The following is a 25,588-nucleotide window of genomic DNA, read 5'->3' on the forward strand; positions in this document are numbered from 1 at the left end:
CGTCCCCGGCCCCGCTCGCTGACGCGCGCCCCCGGCGCGCCGGGCGCGCCCCCGCCGCTATAACTGGCGTGCATGGAGTCGGGGCCGGCGCAGAGGAGCGGGCGGGCGATGGGAGCCGCCGCTCCGGCGGGGTAAAAGAGGGGCGGAGACGGGGGCGCCCCCGGGGCCCGGCCCGCCCGGGGCTCGCCGCGGGCCAGCACAGATGCTGGTGCACAGCTACCCGGGCATGGTGAGTGCGGGACGGGGCCGCCACCGGGGTTGGGGTTGGGAGCCGGGGCCGGGGGTGGGGGTCCGCACCCGACGGGGGGGGTCGGCGCCGGCCTCACCGCCGCTGTCTCCGCCGCCGCAGGACCGCGCCGAGGGGCTCCCCGGGGCACCGGCCGGGGCCCGCCTGCCGCAGCTCCCCGCTCTCAACCAAGCTCCCTACGGCTCGGCTCCGCCGCTCTGCCACACGCCCGCCGCCGACTTCCAGCCGCCCTATTTCCCCCCGCCGTACCCGCAGCCGCCGCTGCCCTACCCGCAGGGCCAGGAGCCCGGCTACCCGCACCTCGCCGACCCCTACGCGGCTCTCAGCCCCCTGCACCAGCACCAGCAGCCCGCCTGGCCCCCCCAGCGCTCCCGGCAGGACGACGCCGGGCTGCTGGCTCAGACCCACCGGGCCCTGGGGCTCGACCCCCGCCGCGAGTACCCCGCCGTGCCCCGCCTGCTCCACGGCCTCCCCGACGGCGGCCACGGCCTCCCCGACGGCCCGCTGGGCCTCCACGGCCTCGGCCACCACGGCCTCGAGGACATCCAGGTACCGGGGCGACCGGGGGAAGGCCGGGCGGGGGGGGGGGGGGGGGGGGAGGCCGGGGTGGTTTGGGGTGAGGGGGGGCGCGGGGTGCTTTGGGGTGCCGCGGGGCGTTCGTCCCCCCGGGGCGCCCCGTTACCGGGAAGGGGCGGCCACCGGGACGCCGCGATGGAGAGGCTGAGGCCGCGGCTCCGCTCCGCTCCCGGGGCCGCCCGTCCGTGTCCCAGCGGTTCCTGCTCGCCGCCGGCACCGGGAGCACCGGGAGCACTGGGAGCACCGGGAGCACCGGGAGCACCGGGCCCCGCCGCTCTCCCCCGGCTGACGGCTCTGGCTTTGGTGCTTTCAGGCCGTGGACGACGGCGGCATGAACCTGCTCGATCAGTCCGTGATCAAGAAAGGTAAGAGCGCGGCGGCACCGCGGGACGCGGCCCCCGGGCCCGGCTCCTGCCCTCGGGGCTCCCCCACGTCGGGTTTTTTTTTTTCCCCCGGGTCGGTGCCGAGCGGGGCTCAGCCGGGACCGGGCAGCTCCGGGGCGGCGAGGAACGGGCGCGGGGTCCCTGCCGTGTGCCCGGCTCCGGTGCCGCTCGGAGCCTCGGCGGGGGCGAAACGAAAGCGGCGGGGCTCGGCGGGTGGCTCTGTCCGTTTGTCCGGGACCAGCCGCGCTCCGTCGGGCCGAACCGGGCCCGCTGCTCCTTCCCGGTACCGGGGGACCGAGGGGCTCGGCCGGGCGGCCCCGGCTACGGGAGAGCCCCGGGGGGCCGCGGGTGGTTGGCGGGGGAAGCCCCGGGGCCGCCCCGGCGGGGCTCGACGGCAGCTCCCGGGCTCGGCGCCCCGGGGCCGCGCAGCGCGGGCACGGCGGAGCGGGGCTCGGCCCGGGAAGGACAAAACGGGGCCGAGGATGGTTTTGTGCTGCCGAGGCTCCGGGACCGGAGCGGGGAAGCGAAGCCGCGGGCAGGGCCCCCCCGGTGCCAGCCTCCCCGAATTTATCGCCGCTTCTCCCCGACGTGTTCCGCAGCCCCTCCGCTTCCACGCGAAGCCCCGCGCTGGGAATCAGCTCCCCTCCACCAAATATATTTTATAAGCTCTTCTCCGCCCAATATATTTTATTTTCTAACAAAAATCCCATCGGGGCGTTGTTGGGAGCGGGAGGGGGACACGAGCGATTTGTGCGGCAAGCGAAACGGGCAGGGCAAATAAGTGGTGCAAAGCAATCGGGAGCCGCTCTCGGGGATTTTTTTACAAAATTAGGGGGGTGGAAGGGACGGGTTCAGCGGCTGCCCCCCCGCTCAGGACCCGACCACGGGCGGGCAAACGGAGCCGCAGCCGCTCGCCCCGGTGCGGTGCGGGGTCGCCGGGTGCCGGGGGCGAGTGGCCCGGGGTAGGGAGACCCGGCCCGGCTCGGCTCGGCTCGGCTCGGGGACGTTTCCCCTTGCCCGGTGCCTGCTGATTCCCCGGGACCGGCCTGGGACGGGGGGGAGAAGCGCTCCCGGTGCGTTCCGGCCCCGTTTCGGTGAGAATTGCCGGTCCGTGCGCCCGGCTCCGTCACACGGCGTTTCGGCGGAGCGTTCAGGGCGGTAATTATTTGCGCTTTAATTAGAGCACACGAGAGGCATTTCATCAAATCTCCTCGCAGGAGGGATGGTCGCAACAAGCTGCAGCGTGCTCTGCCGTGCCGCCGGAGCGCTCGCCGGGCGGCTGCTTTTTGGGGTGCGGGCAGCATTAAATTCCCTTTTCGAAACGCGTTTCAGTGGGAGCCTTTGGCTGCGGGTCCGGGTGAAATTATAGTCTTGGTTTATTTTTTTTTTTTTCCCCTCCGTTTTTCAAAATGTGTGATTAATTAGAAATTTTCCGTCTTCCGTCGGGAGGAATTGTTGTTGTGGGAGAATCTGTTGTGGCAGATTTGTACCTAAAGGTCCTGTAGGCTCCCTCTTTCGAAACAAAAAACCAAACAACCAACCAAACAAAAAGAAAATAGAAAATAGAAAATAGCCCTGGCTGAAAAGCAGGGCGTTGTGGTACAAACCGTCTGCAGCCTCTGTGCCTACGGACACTTCGCCTTTCCCGGTCTTTCCTTTCTTTTTTTTTTTTTTTTTTAAATTATTATTATTTTATTTTGCCTGCTGTGTTTGAATCAAAATATAAAGTGCGTTTTGGAGAACAATCAGATTTCGGCTGCAGCCTTGGGGCCATGTCCCGCCGGGGTTTCCCCGTCTCTCCCCGGGAGCTCAGAGCATCAAAAAGCGAATTATTTTTTGGGATCCCGGCTCCTTTTCCCCGCAGCCTCCAGCTGCGACCCCGGCGGAGTTGGGGGGGCGGCGGCGAGCGGGGGGGGTCCCGCAGCGGGGCGGCAGCGCGGGGCCCCCCGGCCCGGTGCGGGGCAGCGCTGGGGCTGCCCGGGGCCGCATCCTGCGCCGGTGCCCGGGACCACGCTCCCCGGCTCCCCCGGAGCGAGCCCTTCCCGGCCTCCCCGTGCCTCCCCCGGCCGAAATTTCGATGTCTGCGCCCCCCCTTTCCCGGCCGGGCTGCTCTGGAAGCAATGTCCCGAAAACCGGAGTGCGGAGCCCGAAGGAAAGCTCGGGAATAACGGCAGCTGCAGCCGGGAGGGGGACAGGGAGGGGTCGGGAGTGGTGCTGAGCGCCTCGGGGCCCCCCCAGGACCGGGGGTTTTGCTCCGTTTTCCAGGGCACTGCTGCGCGCAGGAGCCGTGCTCAGGAGCTGCGAACGCCGCTGCCCCGTGCTCGGAGCGGGAGGATTAATTAATCCTCAGCCTGATTTCTTTAATTTAATTTTGAGCTAAGAGCGGGGCCGTTTGGGCTGGCTGAGTCTGCCCCGAGCTGCGGCCTCGGGCACCGTGGCTGTCGGGAATTGCCCCCTGGGAAAAAAATAAATAAATTAAAAAAATAAAATAAAATAAATCAGGGGCAAAGCCCGAGCCTCGCAGCCGGGCAGGCAGGGAGGGCAGTGGGCACCTCTCGGTACGCCTCTCCCCGTCCCAAGCTGGGGGAACGGTGGAAAAAAAGGACGTTTTTATCATAAATTATGCTGAGATCTCAAATCCCGCAACCGGGGCTGCTTAATCCTTGAATTCCTCCCCGTACGGCCCTGGGACAGAAACCCGACCTAAAGCCGTGCGTGTGCAAACAGATAAATCTCGCCATAATGAGCTGCTGAGATGCCGTGGTCCCGCTTCAACGAAATGCCCCCCCCCCACCTGCCCCCGGTCCCTGCAGCCCCTGTGGCAGTGCCCGTGGGCGAGCGGGGAGCGCTCGGTGCCCGGGGACCCGATTTGTGCCCCCTGGCCTCCTGCAGCGGGCAGGGGGCGCGGGGGGAGATCTGGCGACGCTGGCAGAAACCAAACGTGACCACTGGGCCAGGAGCCCTGCAGCGGGGGCTTCAGGATCCTAAAAAATATGGGGTGAGCTGCCCCCAGGACTGGGACGGCAAACGGGAAACCCATGGTTTTGTTTGGGAATTAATTGGGTAAAATCCTGCACAGGGCGGCAGAGATTTTGTGATTTTGTGTACGCGTTTGTTTGTTCTCCCTCTTTTTAAAAAGTATTTCAGAAATGTTTTTCTGTGTTTTTTTTTTTTTTTTTTTTTTTTGGGTGGGTGTTGGTTTGGTTTGGTTTTCCTTCCCCCCCCTAAGCATTTATGTAAGACCAGGACTATACTAGGCTTGAAAACATTATAACGAGCTCGGAAAAAGTTTGGTCTGGGGCTGCGGCTGCTGCAGGCTCCGGCTGCTGGAGGCGTTTTCTGCTGCGTTCACCTGCTGCCCCTGTGGTTAGAGGCCCGGGCCAGCTGCTCACGTCCCGGTGCAAAATCCCACAGACAAACTGCAGCACAGGAGAACCCGCCCGCAAGCCCCCAGCCACCGCCGGAGCTCCTGGTGCGGCTTCTGCCCTGGTCTGAGAGAGCAGAGCGGGATTTTCCATTTATGAAATCAAGCATTACGCCATTGCGCTTCTTAGCGAAAAAAAAAAACAGAACACAACCCCGCAGCTTGGTCATAAAATAAAGAGGGATTTCATCGCTTTGACATCCTTCCAGGCTCAGCAGAAGAGCCTCCTTTTGGGAAGGAAAATAAAAATCCCTCTCCCCAGCAGCAAAGCGCACCCGGGGTCCTGCTGGCGATGGTGCCAGCGCATGGAGGCCGGTGGTCCGGGGCGAGACGGGGCCCTGTGAGCAGTGGGAGCAGAGAAATCCCCAGGGCCCTGCACCCTGCTCGCGGGGAAGCTGCTCCTGGAGCACCACCAGAGCAGGGTGCAGCCAGCACGGGCGCGTGCGGGCACCCAGGGGTGCTGCCTGGCCGATGGGGACCCGGCTCCTCTGGCTTCTCTTTGAAGCAGCAGGGTTTGGCCGCCGCGCTCTCCCTCGTGTTTGTGACTCGTTTAAATTTCCATCCGAGGCTTTTTAGCTGCTCCGGAGTGGCAGTGCTAGCGTTTCTGCTCAGGAATGCGGACCTGTTTGGCTGGATGCTGGACGGACAGACGGAAAGCTATGCCTCGGAGTGCTCCGAGCCCACATTTAGAAATACTGCAAGAAGTGGCTGTCACTCCTAAAGAATGCAGCAGAGGAGGGAGACTAAGGCTGAGCTCCTTCGATCCACTCGCCACGGCATGCGAGAGCCAGGTTTTGAAGCCAGGTCTCGCCGTGGGGCTGCCGGAGGGATGGGGTCTGGCGTGGGCTCGGGACTGGTGGGACCGATGCTGCTTCTCCTCCGCTTCGGTGTGGAGGAGAACCGAGCTGTAAGAAATGTCGCGTGAAGCCAGATGTGGCAGGGGGGGAAAAAAAAAAAAAACCTCCCCAAAGAACGATACTTGCAGCAGATCAGATAAACATCATTTCCTGCGATGAGAAAGGTAATAAATGAGGTCATCCTATAAAACACCTGGGGCTGCAAAGACTCGTCTTTTATAAGACTGTCCACAAAGCGTGGGCGGAGGTGCTTGGACGGCAGTCAGACGTACGGTGCTGAGCTCGGGCTTCTCCCGCCGAGCTGGCAGAGCTCTCCTGCTCGCCGCAGCTTTATCTGCTGGGGGAGTTGGCCTGAGTGGGAAAAGGGGCTCACCCGGGACAAGCCGGGGCTTGAAGGAGGCTTTGCTGCCTTCCTCAGCTCCGCTCGCAAAGGCTTTAAAGTTTCGACAAGCCCTTGCGCAGCCGGCGCGATGCGGTGCTCATCAAAACGCCACCGCACCCCCAGACGCAGGCACTGCTCCCTCGCGCACACATGCGCGCGCTGCAGGAGCCCCAGCTAATCAAACAGAGAGACTTGAAAGAAAGTTTTCACTCTGAACTGCGGCCAGATCACCGTTCCTCCATTAAAATTATATTTTTAATGTCCCATAATTGCACCAGGATAAAACCAGGTGTGTGTTCATGCGAGATAACACGCTCGGGTACCGGTGAAGGCGCTGGGCTTTGTCTCAACCTTCCCGGTGCCTCCCAGGCATGCGTTATCTCCAAGTTTCATGTACCTTGTCATGACTTACTGTTTAATTAGATGCTTCTAAATGATTTTTTTTTTCTTTGTTAGAAGTAAAAAGCAGCTCTGAAAGGGTAGGTTCAGAAAAGCCAGCTTGGGTTGCTTTTTTGGCTTGTGGCTGGGGAGTCAAACCAACAGGAGCCGGACTCCAGGTGCGGTTTCCCCACGGGACGGCGCCGGGCTGGGCTGGCCCTGGAGGAGCGATTCCTGCACGCCTCGGCTGTGGGGGCTGTGGGATATTTTGGCAGCCCGGGTGCTTGCCTTGAGCTCGGGTGCCGCAGCCCCTGCTCGTCGGGGTGGGCAGGGCGCAGCCGCCGGGTGTGCTCGGGGGCCAAGGGGCCCTTGGGAGCCGGTGGCACACGGCGGCAGCCGGTCACGCGTGAGCTGCTTGTGGGCAGGGACGCGGTCAGTCACCAGCTGCTTCGCTGGGGAAAACTCGGTGCCTCTGGGAAGGTCTTCCCCGGGGGCATTTTAGTGCAATATCAAGTTTTTTTCTGCTCCTCGCTCAAGTCACTGGTCCTGGCCAAGACCAAGGTGACCTCTTCCTGTGCTCTGGTTTGTGCCCAGCACCCCCAAGTATTGCAATCCAGCCCTTTCTGCTCATCTCACCCTGCAGATCTTCTCTTCCTGCCTGCTGTGCACGCTGCCTGAGGCCACAGCAGGGTATCCCCCTTGTTCCCCAGCAGCGAGAATCCAGGGGGGGCAGGCAAAGACCCCCCAGCACCCATTTTGGCTGCTGAGCTCAGCAGCTCCCATTCCTGTGGCCCTCCAGCTATGGTGCAGATGCCTCCAGCTCGCAACGTGCTCCAAAAAGCCACCGCCCGGGCTCTGCTTGGCCGGGAAGCCAGGCCCGGTGACGCACACCCCACGAAGGAGGCGGCGCCGAGATCCTCGGCCTGCAGCCGGGGCTGTGCAGGAGGCACGCGCCTGGCCAGCACCCACGGGACACCGGCCCACGGGGCACGGTGGGACAGGCCCACGGTGGCACAAGCCCACGGGGATCAGCTCTGCGCCGCCAGCCGGGGACGTGCCCAGGGTCACGCTGCGACCGCGGTGGAGCAGAGGCAGAGGCAGAGGCAGCCCATTCCTCCCTGTTTAGTAATGTTCCGAGATATGTGATCTCAGGAAAAAAAATGCACGCAATCTGTCTTAATTAGTTAAAGAGCCTAAACGAGGTTCTCTGAAGTCCCAGACTAGTGCCGTAACCACTAAATCATCCCACCCTTTCCTGTGTGATCCTAGGGAATTACTCATTCTTGCTGTCCTTCCATTTGTTTGTTTATTTTAATTCTTAATGGAGGAACTAATTAGCAAGTGTGGATATAATGCTTGGAGCTGCTGCATGCTCGGCTCTCGGCTCCGTGCCCTGTTCCATGCTCAGTTCTGCCCCGTCCAGGTATCGCCTTTGGTTCAGAGAGAGGTTAAGTGTTGGGGCTTACAGGAGAAGAGCAGAGAAGCAGTAGGGAATGGGGAAGAATTGCTAGAAATGATCCCAAACCACTCTCAATCAAATACAGCAGCGTTCAGTTGTGCCAGTGGCTCCGGAGCTGGACGAGGGGAGCAGCGTGCGGGTTCACCTTCCCCAGCTCCCACAGTGTCCGCGGTGCGTGCTTGGGATTCCAGCGGGGCCGAGGCTCCCCGCCCTCTATCTCAGGCATTTATCTGGCATCAGTCACCCGAGTGCCGAGGCGCCAGGCAGCGAGGGGTCGGGTCAGGCCCGGTTCCCTCCGGACTGGTCGGACGGGAGCCGTGTCCCCGGCAGTGTCCCCGGCGAGGCGGCTGCGTGGGGACGGCGCATCCCTGGAGCGCGCACTGGGACAGGCTGAAGTCTTGGGGTTGATGGGGCGCGAGCGGGGGATCTGAGCAAAGGTGTCCAGGTTGCTCCAAGCACCCAGCTCAAGCAGAAGATCCAGGCTAGCAAGGCGTTGGGGCAATCGTTGGAGAAACATCAGAGGGTTTGCAGACACCGTAAGGCTGCACCGCAGTAGCCTGGGTATGGATGTGTGCCGTCCCAATGGCCAGCTCGATTCCTCCTGCTGCCGTTTCTGTGGCTGGCCGGAGCTGTTTTCCCTTTAGGAGGATTCTGGTGTTGCTCCTTCCCCCGGGTCTCCCTGGCACCGCCGCAGTCCCCGTGCTGCTGCAGAAGGTTCTGGACACGCGCGTCCCCACGCCGCGTCCTGGCACCCGGGAGCGGGGTTGCTGCAGTGCGGCCACTTGGCCCGACCTGCCACCAGTGCATGGCTTTACAGCCCCAGGGCATCCCTGAGCAGGGCAGGTAAAAGCAGCTTCACTGCGACGCCAAGAAGTGGTGTCTCCCCCAAGAGCTCTCCCCAGGCGAGCCGGTGACTCCAAAAGGGCAGGTGAACTGACCTATGTGCGCTGCTGCGGTCTGGGAATCGAACAGAAACCTCCCCAAATGCTCCGCGGATTGGCAGCGAGTTCCGTGTGAGAAGTATTTTTCTATTATTATTCATGTCTAATCTTTGCTGAAGGGTCTTATGCCCCTCAATAATCTAAATACATTTTAACAAATTGATAGCAACATTACCATGGCTTACGCAGGATCCACCGCCGTTTGCAAGAGACACAGCATCTTTGTTCTCCCTTTTTAGATTATGTAGATCCAAGCCACACAAATTCAGGCGCTCCTATAGGGAATACAGGGAAAACCTCTCAAGCATGTTACTGTAAAATGGATTATACTGTTTAAACACATAAAGATCCCATATACCGGTTGCCAAAATGTAATGGGAGTTTGTGCTGCTAAATGAATAAACCTGTGATGCCGAACGCTACGGGGCAGAGCGGTGCAGTGGGCGCAGGCGGGAGCGTTCGCTGCTGGGGCGACTTTGATGAGAAACTTTCCTCGTCGGCTGCATGGAGCCGTGCAGATTTCCAGTTCCTTTTACCTAAATCCTACAGCTCTCCAGCCTCCCGGTTCTTTTTCCTGCCTACCCGATACCTGTGTAATTTCCGTGATGTGAAACGCGCTTTTTCTATACGAAAAGAGGCAGAGAGTCTTAGATCTGTCCAGAGCAATTAATAATTGAACCGAATTTTAAATAGCTGTTATTATTCTTGCTCAGATGGGAAAGAGCTTAGCTGCAAATTCAGAAAAAAATACTGAATTGGGAGGGGAAGTGAAATAATCTGAATCCCTGCACTAACTTTTCACATCGTAAAGGTGGCAGGGAGAGGTGCAGCGGTGCAGGAGGGGTCAGGGCACGGCACTGCCAGAGCACTTCTGCTGGTGAATAGCAGAAAACAGGGGCAGAAAATATCTGCAAGTGAGCTTTGACTTTCAAAAGCAGCATCCAAATCCTTTTTCATTCATTTCTGTGAAGCTTTGGGCACTTGGATTTCATGAGTTAGGAGGACATTTTAATCTTTAATGCTGCTTCCCGAGGTTTTTATCCAGGCTGCTTCCTCAGGTGCTCATTGAGGCTCCCCCGACAGCATGACGCAGTCCCTAAATCCAAGCCCAGCAGGGAAACTTGTGGCACTCCCAACAAACCGTGATCTGTTCCCAAATTCGTGAAAGATTCTGAACAAGCGCATCTGAGGTCGAGTTACGCCTAAATGGTAAAGCAGGGAAATGCAAGAGCTGGAATAATTAATTGTAAATCAGTTACTAATCCCCTCCCCAGTCCTGAAGGTGCTTTTGCAAAGGTGTGAATAATTTTGGTTATTCTGTGGATTGGTTGTTTCTTTAAAGACACATAACCAGGTACTGTCTTTAATGGGATGCTGAACCAGCGCCAGGGAGGCTGAACCTCCTCAATCCGGCCTGAAACTCCCCAGAAACAGACAAGTGCCCGGTGAGACACAGCAGGCACTTCAGCGGCTGTAACAGAGAGAAAAATCGCAGTTAATATCACACGGCACCTTAAAATTTAGTTCATAACTTAATGTATTGATTTGCATTGGAAACAAAATGTTAAGTGGGGGAGCTTTGCATAGGCATGGGACCTCTCCTGATTACCTTTCTCATGGGAATGGTTTGGGGCTGCTGACTTGCACCTCTGCTCCCTCACCTCTCGAGGGTCCCAGACCCATTTCCCTATCGGGGCTCAGCAATCTGCAAAGCCCCGAGATAAAAAAACAAGATTCTTTCCATCCTTCCATTTGAAAAGGCCTTTGAGCCGATTACAGCGTTTCCTAGAGAGGCTCCCTTTGACATGGGGACTCGATTCAGGTTGTGCATTCAAGATAAAGAAAATACCTGTATAATCCCCTCTGGGAAGAAAGGATAATTACAGACTGCGGGGTTGAAATATAGCTGATGGCACTGACCTCCTTCCCCGGACCATCAATAAATACCTCTGCGCTGAAGCACCAGGAAATGGAAGAAGCTGAACTCTGCAGCACCTCCTCGCCGAAACAGGGCTTTTAAAGCCACGGCAGGAGCAGTCGCCTCTGGCTCACACCCACATGCAGCCACTTCTTTATATATGTATCTCGGTTGTATAATTTACATCAGAGACATTCAAACTAAGGCTAGATTAGTTCGCTGAACGCTCTTCCTGAAAGACGGCGCTAACCCCGTGCCTTTTCTGAAGCACCTTTCATCAGGGGCTGCCCACCAGTGCAGCTTCCCAGCCAGCCGAGGCTTCCCCACACCGCGTGGAGCCGGGCAGAGCCGCAGGCACCGAAATCTGGGCTCAGCCCTCGGTGCCATCCCCGGGCACCGATGCCCGTGGCTCGCCTGCCGCCAGCGAGAGGCAGGGAGGCAAAACATCAGCAGCTGCAATGAGGAGCAGCCAAAATTGGTTCGTGTGGTCCTGGCGTCCCTGGCACGGAGCTGCCCTGCAGTGCCGAGATGCTTTTGGGGTGGCTGGAGATGTGAAATTGAGTTACAAGGTGGGCTCCCGGGGGGTTACCTGATAGCGCTTTAAAATGCGATCTAAGCTCCAGCACGCTCCCGCTTTTAAAAGAGGTGTTGCAACAAAAGCGCCAGCATCCAGGGATTCGGGAGGAGGATTTACCTGTAATGCACCCAGGGAAGGAAGAAAACAGCCTTGTCAGACGGCAGCGATTTGCATGTTCCCTCTGGACTTGTTTTTCCCCTCGCAGCACCCCGAGCTTCGGCTGGAAATGGAACCGGGCAAATAACAGCACGAAAAGCAATTTGATTTCCAAGCGCCACAAATTTTCCTGCTTACAAATTATTTCGCAAGCAGGCAGCACATTTCTCAAATGGAAATGAGTCAGTATTTCATCTTTTTTTTTTTTTTTTGTAGGCAAAATCTCTTTTCCCTTAAAACAAAAAAGCTGGCGGGGGCGCAGTCAGCATCGGTGTAGGGGCACGGAGCAGCCACGGGGCTGGTGATGTCCCCATGGGCAGAGGCCCTGCATGGGGTGGCAAGGGGCTAGCAGCAGGTAAAAGTGGCTGTTTTCAGGAGTCGGGAGGTAGTTTCAGACAGCTTGTGAATACGGACAGGAAGGAGAAGGGCGAGCAGGCAGCCGAGCATGAGGCTGCAGGTCCGGCTGTGCTGAAACTCCCCAGGGAAAGGCAGGGAATTCCGGCTCCTTGGATAAAAGCCCCTGACGAGCGTGCTGCTTTCGCTCCTTCTTCTTTGTGCCTGGAACGTGAAAGCCTCAGGACCCACCTCTGCAAACCAGACCGAAACTGTCAGAAAATTCCTCCCAGGACACCTCGGCCGGAGCTGGAAGGCGCCAGGCTCCTTCCCACCCAGCAGCTTCACAGCCGGGTGCTCACCAGGCCCCCGGTGCCTCTCCCCTTGCACCCCACTGCCCAGTGCCTCCAGAGAAGCAAGGTCTGGCCCCCCATTACATCCCTGGAGCTGCTGGGCCTTGTGTCAGAGGGTTTGCCTCCCTACTCCAAGAGGCATCACCACGTCCTGTGCTCCGGCACCGGACCAGCTCCTGCTGGCTGCATTTCCCACCCAGGGGCTTCTCGTCGGGAGGAATCCTTCATCCAGGGATCACTTGGCCAGCGTTAATTGTGTATCCCAGCGTCCGTCCCAGGTAGATGTTGGTATCTCCTTTTTGCTGATGGAGGTGGCGGAGCCCCAGCTGCGGAGGTGACCCGTGGGCGCCACAAAGAGACTCCTTGGCTGCAGCCTTCCTGGCCTCTGCTGGCTGCAGAGGAGGCTGGAGGACGAGTGCGCGGTGGCATCCAGCAAGTGAAGGGACGAAGCCTTTGGTGTGCTTGGAAACCAGGAGCTATCCTGAAATCACTCTCTCTGAATCAGGAGTTTTCACGCCAGAGCAAGTTGAGCTGTGCGAGTTTCATCGCCGCTGCCTGCTACGCCCAAGGTGTGCTTAAAAGGCAAACTAGATCCGAGTCAGCACAAAAAAGCCTCTCCGAAAGGAGATCAGAAGCTGCTTGGGCTCAAAGGGAAGACAAAGCCGTGCCTACCCGCGGAGTTGCAGGAGGGCCGGTGCCACTCTGCGATGTGCACGCAATGCACAGCGAGTGGCACCTCCCCTGCAACCTGAAAGGAGGCAGCAAGACGGTGAGCCTCGTGGGAACGCTGCTTGTGGCCATCCACAGAAGAAATTAGGATCGTTTTCCTTCCCACGTTCGGCAAGAAGTTGTACACCTTTTATTGGCACTGGGACGTTCCCAACAGCTGACTTCAAAATGCAAGGGCACCGTGAGATAAGAGGATGCAGTGACAAATACAGCGTTATTTCAGGGCATTAAAGAGATTCTGGTGTTACAGAAGCAGGGGACATACCTCATCAGCTTTCTGTAGCTATTGCCCAACTTTTAGGAAGTGCTGTAAAGCCCGGATTGCTTATAAAAGCATTCCCACAGACCAGAAATGCGTGCATTCAGATCGTGCTCGTATGCCTGCTCTTTGGTAAATGATTTAACTTGTTCTGTGCCTCAGTTTTCCCCGGCTGCAGTAATTAGCCAGCTCACCGAGGCACCGGGAGCGAGGCAGTGACTCAAGCGGCAGGTCCTGTATCAGCGCTGGGCTGGGGATTAGCTGTGGGAAACTCTTTGAGGTCTTGGGGAAAGGGCCCTGTCAGAACAGCTGTGTTTCAAACTCAGTTTTTCCCTCCTGTTTGGATCCCCCGGGATGCTCCTGCGCAGCCCAGCAGCATTTCCTTGCAGCCCTGTCGCTCCCCAGCCTGGCTGCAGTGTCCCTGGCACCAGGCGCTCACCGGGCCAAAGTGTGGTGCTGAGGCTTTGCTGGGGGAACCCAGCAGCTGAGTTCCCCTCTGCGTAAGGAGCTGAGGCTCAGCAGCAGGGGGCAAGACCATTCGGATTTGTTGGGTTAGAAGGAACAGCCTAAGTCCGAGCTAAGCAACACGCAGAGTAAAAACTCTCCCATGGAGAGCGGAGAGCCCTGTGGCTACAGGAAAGGGCGAGCAAAGCTTAGGGGGGCACAAGGCAGCAGCCCAGACTCAATGACCCAGGGGCTTTGGGGAGCAGAAGGATTTTTTCCCCCCTTCTCCCATGCAGACACGTCCCTGTGGCTGTCCTGTAACTCACCCCTGGGACTAGGTTTCTTCCCCAGCATCCCCAGCTCCCTGGGCTACAACAACCCTCCTGGCAAGTCAGCAGCTCATTTTATCAAAAACCCAACGTATTCGAACGTTTTTTGTTGAAAACCAGCCTGCCAGCAGCCCCGCACGGCTGCTTGCCCTGCCACTGTCCCAGGTCCAGCTGTGCCTTCGCCACGAGGCCCCTGAGCAGAGGCCACCAGCACTGGGTCCAGCTGCCAGCTTTGGGCCCCCTGCCTCACCCTCCAGTCACCGGTGTGTCACCGGGCTGCAGAGCTCACGTGGAGCTGACAAGGCAGCTGATATTCCCATAACCAGGAAATAGCGATGATATGTCCTGCCCGTCACAGCTTCCTGGCGTGGGACAGGGTGGGCCCAGCTGCGCCCAAGCTGCCCCTTGGAGGGGGCCAAGCGCCTGGGCACCCCCGCGGATTGTGCACGAGCACCCAAGTCCTCCCTTGCTGGTCTGCGTGTGATGTGTGGGCCCATTCCTGTAGGACCGAGCAGCCTCTGGGGCACGTTTCTGTCCCAAATTCCATCCTCTGCAGCCGTGAGCCTGCCCGAGCCAGCAGCTGGTACCTGCCCGCCGTGGGGACCGGTCACACGTGGGGATGGGGAGCAGAGGGAAGGGCGATGTCCCTGGAGCCAAGGGCAGGAATCTCCGTGGCCCAGCCCCAGGAAACGTTAGAGGGGGCGTCCAGTGCGGTGACACCAACACGACATTTCTGCTCCCAGCTGTGCCGCCTGCAAAGCACCCGGGGGGCTCAGCTCTGTGCCTTGCCCCGCGACCCTGCTCGGACACGGCGGCACCGAGCGCTTCCCACCCGCATCCCGCCTGCGCGGTGCCCAGAAACAGTGGTGAGCACCCCTCCCTGCCCCAGCCGTGTCTGTCTTTGCACCGTAGCTTAGGTGATACCTCGGTGTGATGCCGTGCCGGGCACCCCGGGGTGCTGCCCGCAGGGCTCAGCCGCCCGCACGCACCCGCCGTGGGCTGGATGCGTCCCCTGCTCCTGCCCGCAGCCGCAGGACGCCGGGGCCGGCACGCTCGGGCGCTGCGCCGGGTGCTGCGCCTGCACCGGTCTCATGCTTCCTTCTTGTCTGCAGGCTGGCTCAGGTGCTCCGATCACCTGCTGCTTGCGGGAACGGGAAAGCAGCAACTGAAGATCGAGGGGGACTTTTGGTTTACTCAGATGACAAGAGACAATTTTGGTTCCCCCAGAGCCAAGGAAACAAAGCTGTCAGGCTTTAATGGTAGCTTGTCTCCCTCCTGCAGCATGTTTATGGGCAAACAAGCTGCAGATCAGACCAGGCAAACAGCAGGTGAGGCCAAATAACAATAATTAATAATTAATGGCGAACGTGGCTATGTTTATTCTTGTTGTGTTGAGGCAACACTGTCTAATGGCTGAAGCACTGTTACAGGACTCAAGAGGCCGGGCTCGGTTTCCAGCACTGCCGCTAACGCCTGCGTGATGCTGGGCTGCCACCCGCCCCGTTCCCCCTTGCCATTTGGTGTGCCGTGCTGCCGAGGGTGCCAGCTCTGTCCTTGTCCCATCCATGCATGCTCATGCCAAATGTGATGGGGCCGTGCTCTCAGCTTGGCCTCAAGGCAGAAGAGCGATGCCAATACTCACGGTCTGGTCCGGGCGCCTCGGTGCCAGTGCCCGCGGGGCTCCGTGGTGCACACAGCAAGGGTGGTGCAGCTGCTCGGGGCATCACCTGCACCACGGGGGGGCTCTGGGTTACGGCTCTCCAGGGGGATTTGTGTTTGACCATAGGGTCATCCCCAAAAAGGCCAGTACATTTCCAAAGTGTCGTGTCCCCATGCCATCACCCTGCTGGGCACCGGCACCCATCCGTGCCGCCTGCACCCACCGCCCCGTCCCGTCCCCACGGCCACCCCCTCGCAGCACGTGCCCGCTGTGCCACCTGGCTGATCTCCGGGCCAGTTTTCCGTAGGTTCGGGTGTTTGCTGCTGGCACCAGCGAGGTTTGCCTCCTTCCCCAGCTGCCGCATTTCATGGGCACGCGTGGTGAAGCATGAGCCCTTCTCCTGCATGACTGCTCGGTCCCTGGTGTGTGTCCGCAGGTCCCCGGCCATGCATGCAGGCTCGGATAACACCACTGCATGATTCCAGGCATGCACAAATGTGTGAGTGTATAAATGACGCAGAGCACTGCAGGCACTGATAAAACACGTGGCGCAGCAAGCAACCCGGGGGTCCCCAGGGGTCCGGTTGCAGGGCGGCCCCGCTGCAGCAGGAGCCACACGTGCTGGGCGCCTGGCCCTGCCGTGACACATGCCTTTGCAGTACTGCATGGATATTTGTAAAACATGCTCTGACTTTTTGTTTCAAGGGTAATTTAGAGACAAATATAACCTGTTCTGGGCCTGGGAGAGAAAACTTTGAAGTTGCTGCTTCCTGGAAATGTCTCTGGTTTCCTCCGTCACGTGGTGATGTTCCTGTGTTTGTTCTTCCCTTGACATCCCTCAGCCAGCCAGTCGTGGCACATGCCAGCACCGCAGTTACCGACTCCAGCACCTTGCCCTTCAGTCCCCTGACTTTGCCCAAGTTTCATGCTAGAGGGAACTTAACGTACCTTAGCTCATTTCCATTCATCTTTCAGCCCTAAAACATTAGCCATTTTTATGTACCATGTGCTGCTTTTTATTGCCACGCTAACAAGTTGTTGAGCTCTATTTACAATATGCTGATTGTAAGAGTCCACTAATAGGTCCAGCCTACGTAGCCTTCCCAATTAGTTTTCGGGTTTTCTGTTTCATTTTGGGCATGTGTATTTCCTTTATAAAACTTGCATCTCACCCTGGCATTCGTTGCTGCGTTACTTGAACGCGAGCTGTTCCATTACCAAGGCACCACAAGGAATGCCAGGGCTGAAATGATCTGGGGCGACGGCATTTGCAGTCCTCTTTGGATTCTTTGAAAAAACCTGCTTTTTTTCCAGAGTTAAATTGGTGATTAATTTCAGAACATGAAAGCCTGAAGAGATTTGGCACAAGCGACAGCCGTAGTTTGAACCTATAAACCTTTACTGCGTCTCAGAACGTTTCTCACTGGGGTGACGTATGGGAAAACCGTGCCCGTTTCAGCCCGGTGTGATGCCAGGGCCCGGTGTGGTGCTGCGTTCACCACTGCCTGCCTAACTTCTTTGCTAACCGACTGCTGTCCATTGAGCAAAAGGAAGTTTGTGCTGGATTAATTGTGTTTGATCATCTCAAGCTTCCTTTCAGCCCGGCATGATGAGAGTTTAGGGCTGCGGCTTGTTGCGGGGCTAATCCCAAAGCTGAAGCCTTTCCCCTGTTCCTACAGGCAGGTGTTTGCAGGCACGGCGCTCAGCCCTCCCGGCACAGCCCCGGCTTTCTGCAGGGCAGGAAGGTGGGAGCTGAGCCCTGCGGACGCAGGCTGGAGGGACGCAGGCGGGGGCTTGTGCTCCACAGCAGCTTCCCAGGCCAGGAGAGAGGCACGTGCACTCCTGCAAAGGGCCAGTGCTTTGCTGCCACCCACACCAGGGGACACGGGGCAGCAGATGCAGCCCGATGCCGCGGGCAGACCTTAGTCTTCCAGGAGACCAACCCGAAACCCCGGGTTTAATTCCACTAGAGCTGGGAGGCGTGGGAAAGCAGGCGAGAGCAGAGCCTGGGCTTCTTCCATTCTTTTTCGTTTTTAGTTTGGTTTCATCGACCCCACCTCTCTTTTCCTTCATTGAAGAGAACACGAACCCGAGCTATCGCAGGCAGCCACGCTTACACCTCCGGCTAGCAGCGCTCGTGCTGGGTGCTAGAAAGCTGCCAGCAGCCACCGAGCTGCTTCGCGAGCTCCGGCATCTCAGCCCCCGTCTCCCCTTCTCTCCCCTCCTTGTCTCCCAGTGCCCATCCCCTCGAAGGCGAACGGCACCACCATCCCCACCCTGTCCATGAACAAAGACGGCCTGATCGGAGGGGTGACGAATCCCAACGAGGTCTTCTGCTCGGTGCCTGGCCGCCTCTCCCTGCTCAGCTCCACTTCCAAGTACAAGGTGACCGTCGGGGAGGTGCAGAGACGGCTCTCGCCCCCCGAGTGTCTCAACGCCTCCCTCCTCGGCGGGGTCCTGCGCAGGTAAGGGGCACGGCGCTCCCGGGAGCTCCCCAGCACGCTCCCTGCTGCGGGCAGGGGATGCCTCCGAAGCCAGCTCGGTGTCCTGCACCGGGGTTTACATCCCATGTTAGTGGAGAAGAAAAATTGTGGGTGTATGGCTTACCGAGAACAGGATTTTGTTGCTTTCCCTGCAAACCTAAAAGCTTAAAGTGGAATTACGGTTATTTTAACCTTAATTACATCATAATTATTTTTCCTCCTTTCTTTTCAGGGCAAAATCAAAAAATGGGGGTCGGTGTTTAAGGGAAAGGCTAGAGAAAATTGGACTAAATCTACCTGCAGGAAGGCGCAAAGCTGCAAACGTCACCCTGCTGACCTCGCTGGTGGAAGGTAAGAGTCTCTTCGCTCCCTCGTAAGACGGGAGTGCCGAAACTTCAACACCCTTCATTTGCAGCTTTCCACAAACAAGAACACCTAAAACAAAGTATGCAGTGGTCACCACTAACTGCGACTGAAACTGGAAATATCCCCGTGGAAGTCTCCCTGCTGATTCAAACACGTCTGTCCTCTGAAACTGAAGCGTTTCTGTCGGACCAGTCATAGCCCATTCTGGAAAAGGCACTCAGGACCTGAGCTCGGCAGAACATCAGAGCTGCAAGCTCCCTTTTGGCCCTGCCTAAATTTACCAGCCACTTCTGGGAACTAGTTTTGGTAAAACTTAGTCAAGATCACAGAAACCAAACACAAAAAGGCTTGAATAAAGCTGCTGAGGTTTCAGCCTGGCAGTTGTCCTGTAGCACCACGTGCCCTCTCGGGCCACAAAATCGCGTGCTGTGATTGTGCCCAAGGACTGGGCAGTCCCTGGGCAGCACCGACCTGTTCTGTTGGGGCTGCGCAGCACAGGTCCTTGCCTTGTGTCCCCTAAGAGATGCCCCATATGGGAGCCAGGCCCTCCTCTGCTGGCACAGCAGGGGACAAACAAGACACAGAGGAGATGCCACGCGGCTCCGGGGTCTTGCAGGTGAAGATAAAGTTTGTGGTGGCTGAGCTCAGCACATGGCATTAAGGGCTGAGAGCAGCTATAGGTGCCGTGCAGCTTGAGGTGTTCGGAGCCACCTGTTCGTTTGCTCCCCTCCTACTTTTCGCACTATGGAAATGACGATGTCGTCTTTGGAGAAAAGGGCACGGGACGCAAACAAATGCAGTGACAGCTACAACTCCCTTCCAGCTTCGGAATCCATTGTGTTCGAGCCCAGCGTGTTGGAGGCAGCTGCCTGCAGTTTCTGAATAGAAAATCATTTCCATTGTTGCCAGCAAATTAAATGACCCGCTTCATTAGGCGGAGGTTGTTACTGAGGGCAGTTGGTTTGTGCTGAATGAAAAGCTGATTTCCATTAAAAGAGAAGAAAGAAAAGAGTGAAAGAAAGAAAGGAAGGAAGAAATGTACATTTTGATTTCAGGTGGCTGCCGATGTTTTGGTTGCTGCTTACCAGCTCATAGTAAATAAAAGAGTGGCGCCATGTGTGCTTGATGGATATAATTTCCTCCTGCAAGTAAGTGTTATGGTACTGGGAGATGTTTCATGCAGAGGAAGGTGTCAGTGCTTTGTCATTACCCAGCACACAGAAACTGGCTTGTCCCTCTGTGCATCAGGCACTGCCTTCTCTTGGATGTTTGCTGCCTTGCTTTAATATTTTCTCCCCTCTGTTTTCCCAACGTCTGTTCATTTTTAAAAAATACTAGGTGGGTTTTTTGAGTGCTAATAATACACTTTTTGTTACACAGAAGACCCAAAACTGTTCGTATAGATGGGGGAGGGTGGGGGCTTGGGAATCCAGGGAGCACTACAAGGGCTGCACGCAGGTAGAAGTGCAGCTTCCTTTGGGAATTCTTCCCTTCTCTTGAGCATCTGCCCTATCAGGTAGCTCCAGCACAGGCCTGGATGGGCAGTAAGGCTGTATTTCAGCTTCAGAAGCATGCCCAAGTTCTCAGAAAGAGTCATGTGTTCAGGCAGGCTGCAGGCTCCTGTCTCCAAGCCCGCTTGTTCCCTCTGCTGAAGCCTCTGTAAGCCAGCATCTGAATTGCCTTTAAAACGTTGAGCCATTCCCACACACTCATGGGAGGAAATAAAGCCAGGCCCTCGCCACGAGGTCATACAGTCCTTTTTTATTGTCACGATAGCTGTTTTTCAGCAGCCAGTATGTTTTGATTGTCTTCTAACATATGAACAACTGCAATTCCAATTCTCTAGGTTTACCTTATCCGTTGCTTCTTTGGAAGAAGAGAGAAAGTGGAAAGCATCAGCTCTATATAGAAAGCACAGACACTTTCCTCGTGACATGGCTTCACAGAGCCAGCTCTGGGAGCTGGGAAAGCTGTGGTAGGATCTAGGTTAATGTTATCAGGATGGATGGCCTAATACGTGTGAGCAGCAGGGGGCAAGTCAAATTAGCTCTGCCTGCCCGACCAGGATTTCGGGTGCTGGGCATGATCAATTGCCATCAGCTCTGATTACTTCCAGGGGGACGCCTGGAGATGGATCAATTTCATCAATGGGTGGGCATTTCCAGGGGGTGATGGATATGCTGCCTGCACGCCCAGCCCGAGGGCCCTGCTTGCTGTGGGAGGACGTAAACACCTTCCTTCGTCTCCTTCCGTCCTCACATCCCTGTTTTTTCTGGCAGTAACAGGGCTAAGGTTGCTTTGCACCCTCCAACCCGTGCCTAAAACTCTAGGACTAGTCTATGATTTGCTCAGTTTGGGGAGGCCAGCGGGAAATTTTGGAAGAAGTGGGGAGAGACAGATACAGCTAGGGAAGCAGCCAAGTCAGAACCACCTCTGCTGTTCTTTCTTTTGGAGGAGAGCAGCTTAGTGAGTCACACATCCTGACCCAACGCCCGCCACCACCTGCTTGATGCCTTTTAAATTACCAAAGGAAGGGACCGGCTTCTGTTTAGAGGTGGTGATGGTTCAGTCGGACCCATATGGACTCAGTGTTTTACAGATGGGTACAAGAAACTCTTAGTGGTGTCTCTGCACCAGCTCAAGAGCCAAAGGTGGAGAGAGCTCTTGGGTGGTGATTGAGAAAGGAGAGCACTGCAGTCCCGTGAGCCACGTCACTGAAATGTCTGAAGCTGCTACAGAAAATGTTCCCTTTCACACAGGTGTTGACGCACCTTGTCAATCTGTCCTGCTTGTAGGTGAAGCCGTCCACCTGGCCCGGGATTTCGGCTATGTGTGCGAAACAGAGTTCCCAGCCAAAGCAGCGGCAGAGTACCTGTGCCGACAGCACTCCGACCCCACCGAGCTCCACACCAGGAAAAACATGCTGCTGGCTACCAAGTGAGTACTCACCCGACCACAGCGTGGCAGGTACACGCAGCCTGCAAGGGATGGGCGGCGTTGGCCCCGAAACCTTCCTCTTCTGCCCCGAAAGCTTCCTTTTCTGGCCTCATAAACTGTGCGCAGCCACACCTGAAGAACGTGCAGAAAGATGAATAATTAGCACGGATTGAAGGGCTTGCTCCTACATGGGAGAGGTTAACCTAACCCCAGGGAATGTTGTGGCACTGCTGTACGAGCCCCTTCGAAACAGCAGCTGCTGCACCAGCTCTGGCTGCACTCAGGGGCCTTCTGCAGGCTGGAGCAGAAAGCTGCTTGTGCAAGGAGCAGGAAAAGAAACCCCAAACACACCCAGCAGCAAACACCAAGCTTTCCAGCAGCATTTATAGTAACACAGACCTTTCTCTTTCAGGCAAATTTGTAAAGAGTTTGCAGACTTGATAGCCCAGGACCGCTCACCGCTGGGGAACAGCCGCCCCTCCCTCATCTTAGAGCCAGGTGTCCAGAGCTGTTTGACTCATTTCAGCTTGATAACCCACGGCTTTGGGGGTCCTGCCATCTGTGCGGCGCTCACAGCCTTCCAGAACTACCTGGTGGAGTCCCTCAAGGGGCTGGATAAAATGTTCATGAACAGCACAGGGAACGGGCACACGGCTGGAGACTCCAAAGCATCAGAAAAGGAAGTGAAGCATCGGAAATAACGCGCTGACTCCTCAGCCTTCCCCGGGAGCAATAGGAAGGTTAAACGCTGCTCAGGGGGACGAAGACCCAGGGCAGAGTTTTTCTGAACTGCTACATTTGAACTCGGGATGAAACTCGTAAAGCAAAGAGAAGAGAGAAAAGATTTAAAGAATTTAAGACGAAGAAACCAACTCTAATGGACGTAGTGAGAATGAGAAAATAAGCCAGGTTGATGGCTTTTGGTTTTTGCCTTTTTTTTTTTTCCTTTAAATCGTGGATGCAGGAAGCCAAGTCATGTGCAATTTTTTTTTTTTTTTGAAAGCCCATAACGAAATCCTGACACGCTCCAGGAATTTGTTCTAACTGAGAAGAGCGAGAAGAGGCCTCCTCAGTGCAAGAAGCAGAGGAACGAGTAGAAGAGGGCAGGGAGTTGGGTCGCTGGCTGTACCTGGATTTATCAGCTGGTTTCAACAGGCAAACACGGAGGAAACCTTCCTATTTCCCCACCAGCCCTAAAGCCAGGCCAGGAGAAAATTGCCAGCAGAACTGCTTTGGATTTGAAGCAGTTTCAGACTTCGTTTACAGTTTTCAGACAGACTCCACGTGTGTTTCCCAGGGCCGTGGAGCCCTGAGCTGTGCCACGAGGGGAGGAACAAACCTCACCCTGGTCCTTCCCAGGGCAGGAACCGACCGCGGAGAGCTTCCAACTGCTACTGCAGGGGATAAAGCAGGTTAAGTCATACCTGGGACTTATTACAACTCCACAACCTACAGATAACAGCACAGAAGTTTCTAAAATTAATAATAATAATAATAATAATAATAATAAATAAAGCACAAGGAGCAGAACTTGAACCAGGCCAAACCGAACTGTTCTAAATCTGTATATATTTATTTATGTGTAATTAAATCTGAAAGTTTTAAGATGTCCAGTGCAAGTTATTTATATCGAATTGAATCTTTTTTTTTGTTTTGTTTTATTTTGTTTTGTTTTTGTTTTGTTTTTGAAAGATGAAAGTCTCTGGTTTTTCTGCCATTAGAAATGGGAATGAAGTTTTGGATACACAAAACTGTAGCATGGACAAGATAGGCTGTGATAATAATGACTATAGAAGTTCTGCAGGATTTTGTACTTGCTGTTGTTTCTCTTAATGCTGCAATAGATGTACAACACCCACACCACAATGTCATTCTCATTATCTTAATAAACCTCTTTTTATTTGAAGAAAGCACCTCCATCGTCTTTGTGAACAAGGATCCTTCTGCCTCTGTGGCTGTACTTGATATTTCTTAAATCAACAAAACTATTTCCTTCAGTTCCATGGCTGACATTTGACTGATCTGTGCAGTCAACAAACAGAAAGTTCAGAGAATGGCAGGAGCTGGCGTTCATGCTCTGACCTCACAAGTCACAGCAGCTGAGCAGGCCGGTGCCTCTGGTAGTGCTGGAGATGAGCAGTGAAACAATGAGTTTGCAGATGTTTCAGAACTACTCGGAACAGTCAAATCTAAACCTCTCTGCAGAAGGGCCTCATAGTATCAAGAAAGTGAGTGATAAATTAGAAGATAAAATAACCCTCCTAATCTGTATGCAATCAAGCTCTCTAAATTAGCTTCTACGTGTGTTGCGTTATTATGTGCAGGACTGCAAAAACAGCCACCTCATATACTCACAGGAGGCTAAAAATACAAATAAAATGAGGGGAACTGTTAGAAAAGGTTTACTAAGCCAGGAAATGGATAGTGCATCACATACCTGTGCTTGCACAGTATTCCTCTGTCTCGAATGCCACTCGCAGATCTGGCCAGCCCAACTGGTAAAGCCATGGAGAAAAGCAGCCAGGGCGATCGCAGATGGGAACGGACTCCTGCGGGAGGAAAGAGCAAATCAAATCGGTCAGAGCTGTGCTGCTTATAGAGGACAAGAGCAGTATGGGACAGGCATGGCTACATAAAACTAGAGACAAGACACAAATGAAACAGGCAGCTGGCTTAAATAAATGAGCAGAAGACAAGCAAGCAGCCATGGCAATCCATGGAAGCAGACGTGTAAATGGCATTTGACAAAACGGAAGATGGGTGGTTTTAGAAGAAGAGATGATAATAGAGAAATAACCAAATGGTCCTAAAGGGCAGGCTTCCAGAGGGACCTTCCTTTCAGCAAAGCGTGAAAGGAAACATTTTATGTACTAATATAATTTGTGGAGATGGCTGAGTCAGAAGCTTGCATCTAAATACTCCTTTCAAAAACTTAAGGATGCACGTAAATTGGGAATCAGATTGGAAACGTCCCTTGGTATGAAGCTTATAAAAACAAAGACCTAAATGACGGGCTCTGCAGGTTTGGTTTTGCTCTGGACCTTCCCAAAGGAAGAGCCAAAGAACAGGCAGGAGCCAGGGAGCAGAATGGAAATACTAGAGACACATTAGAGGCTTGTCTACACTTCAAAGCTCTTTTGGCTAATGCAGGGTGTGAGCCAAAAGCACAAAAGCTATTCCTATATAAAATTATTCCAAAATAGGAGTGGCCTGTTCTGCATCATAACCCATTTTAAACGTGGATTACGATAAAGGAGAACAAGGTGCTTTTGTGCTAGAATACAGGTTTCCCTGCATGGAGCTACTTAGCATAACTATCCTGAAATAATTCAATTTGTAGGCATCCTGTGGTGCGTGGTATCAGAGCACAAACTGCAGTCCAATACATGATGAAAGTGTATGTGTGCACACTGTAATATACAGGAGTGAAATGTTTCATAATGTAATCATGTTATGAAAACCTGACTTGGTTAGGGCACTCTTTGAATATCAAGTAATTCTTAGACATAGCAGTGATGAGCAATACAGACAGAGAATCAGGATATGCCTAAGGTAATTACATACCATGTCCATCGGGTGGAAAAAATACCTCCCTCCTCATTTTCCTCTTTGGGTTCTGCAAGTCTTCTGAATGTTTTATGAGGTGTTTAACAGTCTGGTGCCCGAAAGGCCGGGATGCCACCAATTACCTTGTAATTGTGAGGAAGTTTGATGATTTGGATTCACTTGGTGATTCTGCCACAGATGCTCAAGACTGACAGTGGAGACGTGTCATGTGAGGTCACCTTTCTGAAGGTATTGAGGCTTCCGCTTCCCCAAAAGAATAGAAATTTTGGACTTTTTATGCCCACAGAGACACCTGAGAAGAGCGTAACTTTTAGAGGTTGTGCCAGTCCAATTTCTGTTTGTAAAATGTTAGTGCTGGAGTTCCCCTCCTGGGGACACTGTCAAACAAAGCCATCCCCTGGCGTGTTCTTTGCCTTTCCATCCTAAAAGAGAGAAAGGCTTTTTACACAATTCAGGGCTCCACCCTGGTATAAATTCCCACACTGATTACAAATATCATCGTGGGAAAAGACATAGGATTATGTCAAGGAGTAAAAATAGATTCAGGCTCATGGTTTCTACCCTCATTATAGAACACTGTGGAATTTCAATCCTAAAGGGGAATTGAAAAAAAGATTATTTTGAATTAATTTTGAATGGATGACAAGTCCAGGAAAACCACATGACAATCCTTGACAAGTGAAAAAGAGAAAGAACATTTACAAAAACTCTTCATTCCCTACTAGTCAGCTATCCCAAGGGTAAACTGAGGTTAACACTGAACTGTGACTCTATACTGTATCATTAACGTAAACAAGCAGAAGTTGTGTGTTGGCATTCTGCATGGCTTT

General features: G+C 55.1%; 1 protein-coding gene and 1 long non-coding RNA gene across 2 annotated transcripts; one reads left to right on the forward strand and one right to left on the reverse strand.

Annotated features, from left to right (window-relative positions):
* Positions 1-202: 202 nt before the first annotated feature.
* TFAP2E (transcription factor AP-2 epsilon) lies at positions 203-21,936 on the forward strand. The gene is made up of 7 exons (XM_035562112.2): positions 203-229; positions 350-796; positions 1,137-1,188; positions 17,642-17,870; positions 18,121-18,239; positions 21,050-21,191; positions 21,604-21,936. The coding sequence occupies exons 1-7, from the start codon at positions 203-205 to the stop codon at positions 21,890-21,892; spliced, it is 1,305 nt and encodes a 434-aa protein (XP_035418005.1). The 3' UTR covers positions 21,893-21,936.
* Positions 17,826-25,051, reverse strand: LOC118255740 (uncharacterized). Its single transcript, XR_004781017.2, has 5 exons — positions 24,881-25,051; positions 23,629-23,740; positions 21,204-21,323; positions 18,186-18,323; positions 17,826-17,952 (listed from the first exon to the last, which is right to left on the reverse strand). It is a non-coding gene; the product is annotated as an uncharacterized LOC118255740 (long non-coding RNA).
* Between the last annotated feature and the right edge of the window lie 537 nt (positions 25,052-25,588).

The sequence above is a fragment of the Cygnus atratus genome, chromosome 23, assembly GCF_013377495.2.
Source record: "Cygnus atratus isolate AKBS03 ecotype Queensland, Australia chromosome 23, CAtr_DNAZoo_HiC_assembly, whole genome shotgun sequence".
Taxonomy (NCBI): Eukaryota; Metazoa; Chordata; class Aves; order Anseriformes; family Anatidae; genus Cygnus; species Cygnus atratus.

Excerpts from the sequence above, each read along its gene's own strand:
- TFAP2E (XM_035562112.2), top strand. The coding sequence starts at position 203 with ATGCTGGTGCACAGCTACCCGGGCATG. Across the intron at positions 797-1,136 it reads ACGGCCTCGAGGACATCCAG|GCCGTGGACGACGGCGGCAT; the intron begins GTACCGGGGCGA and ends TGGTGCTTTCAG. Across the intron at positions 17,871-18,120 it reads CTCGGCGGGGTCCTGCGCAG|GGCAAAATCAAAAAATGGGG; the intron begins GTAAGGGGCACG and ends CTTTCTTTTCAG.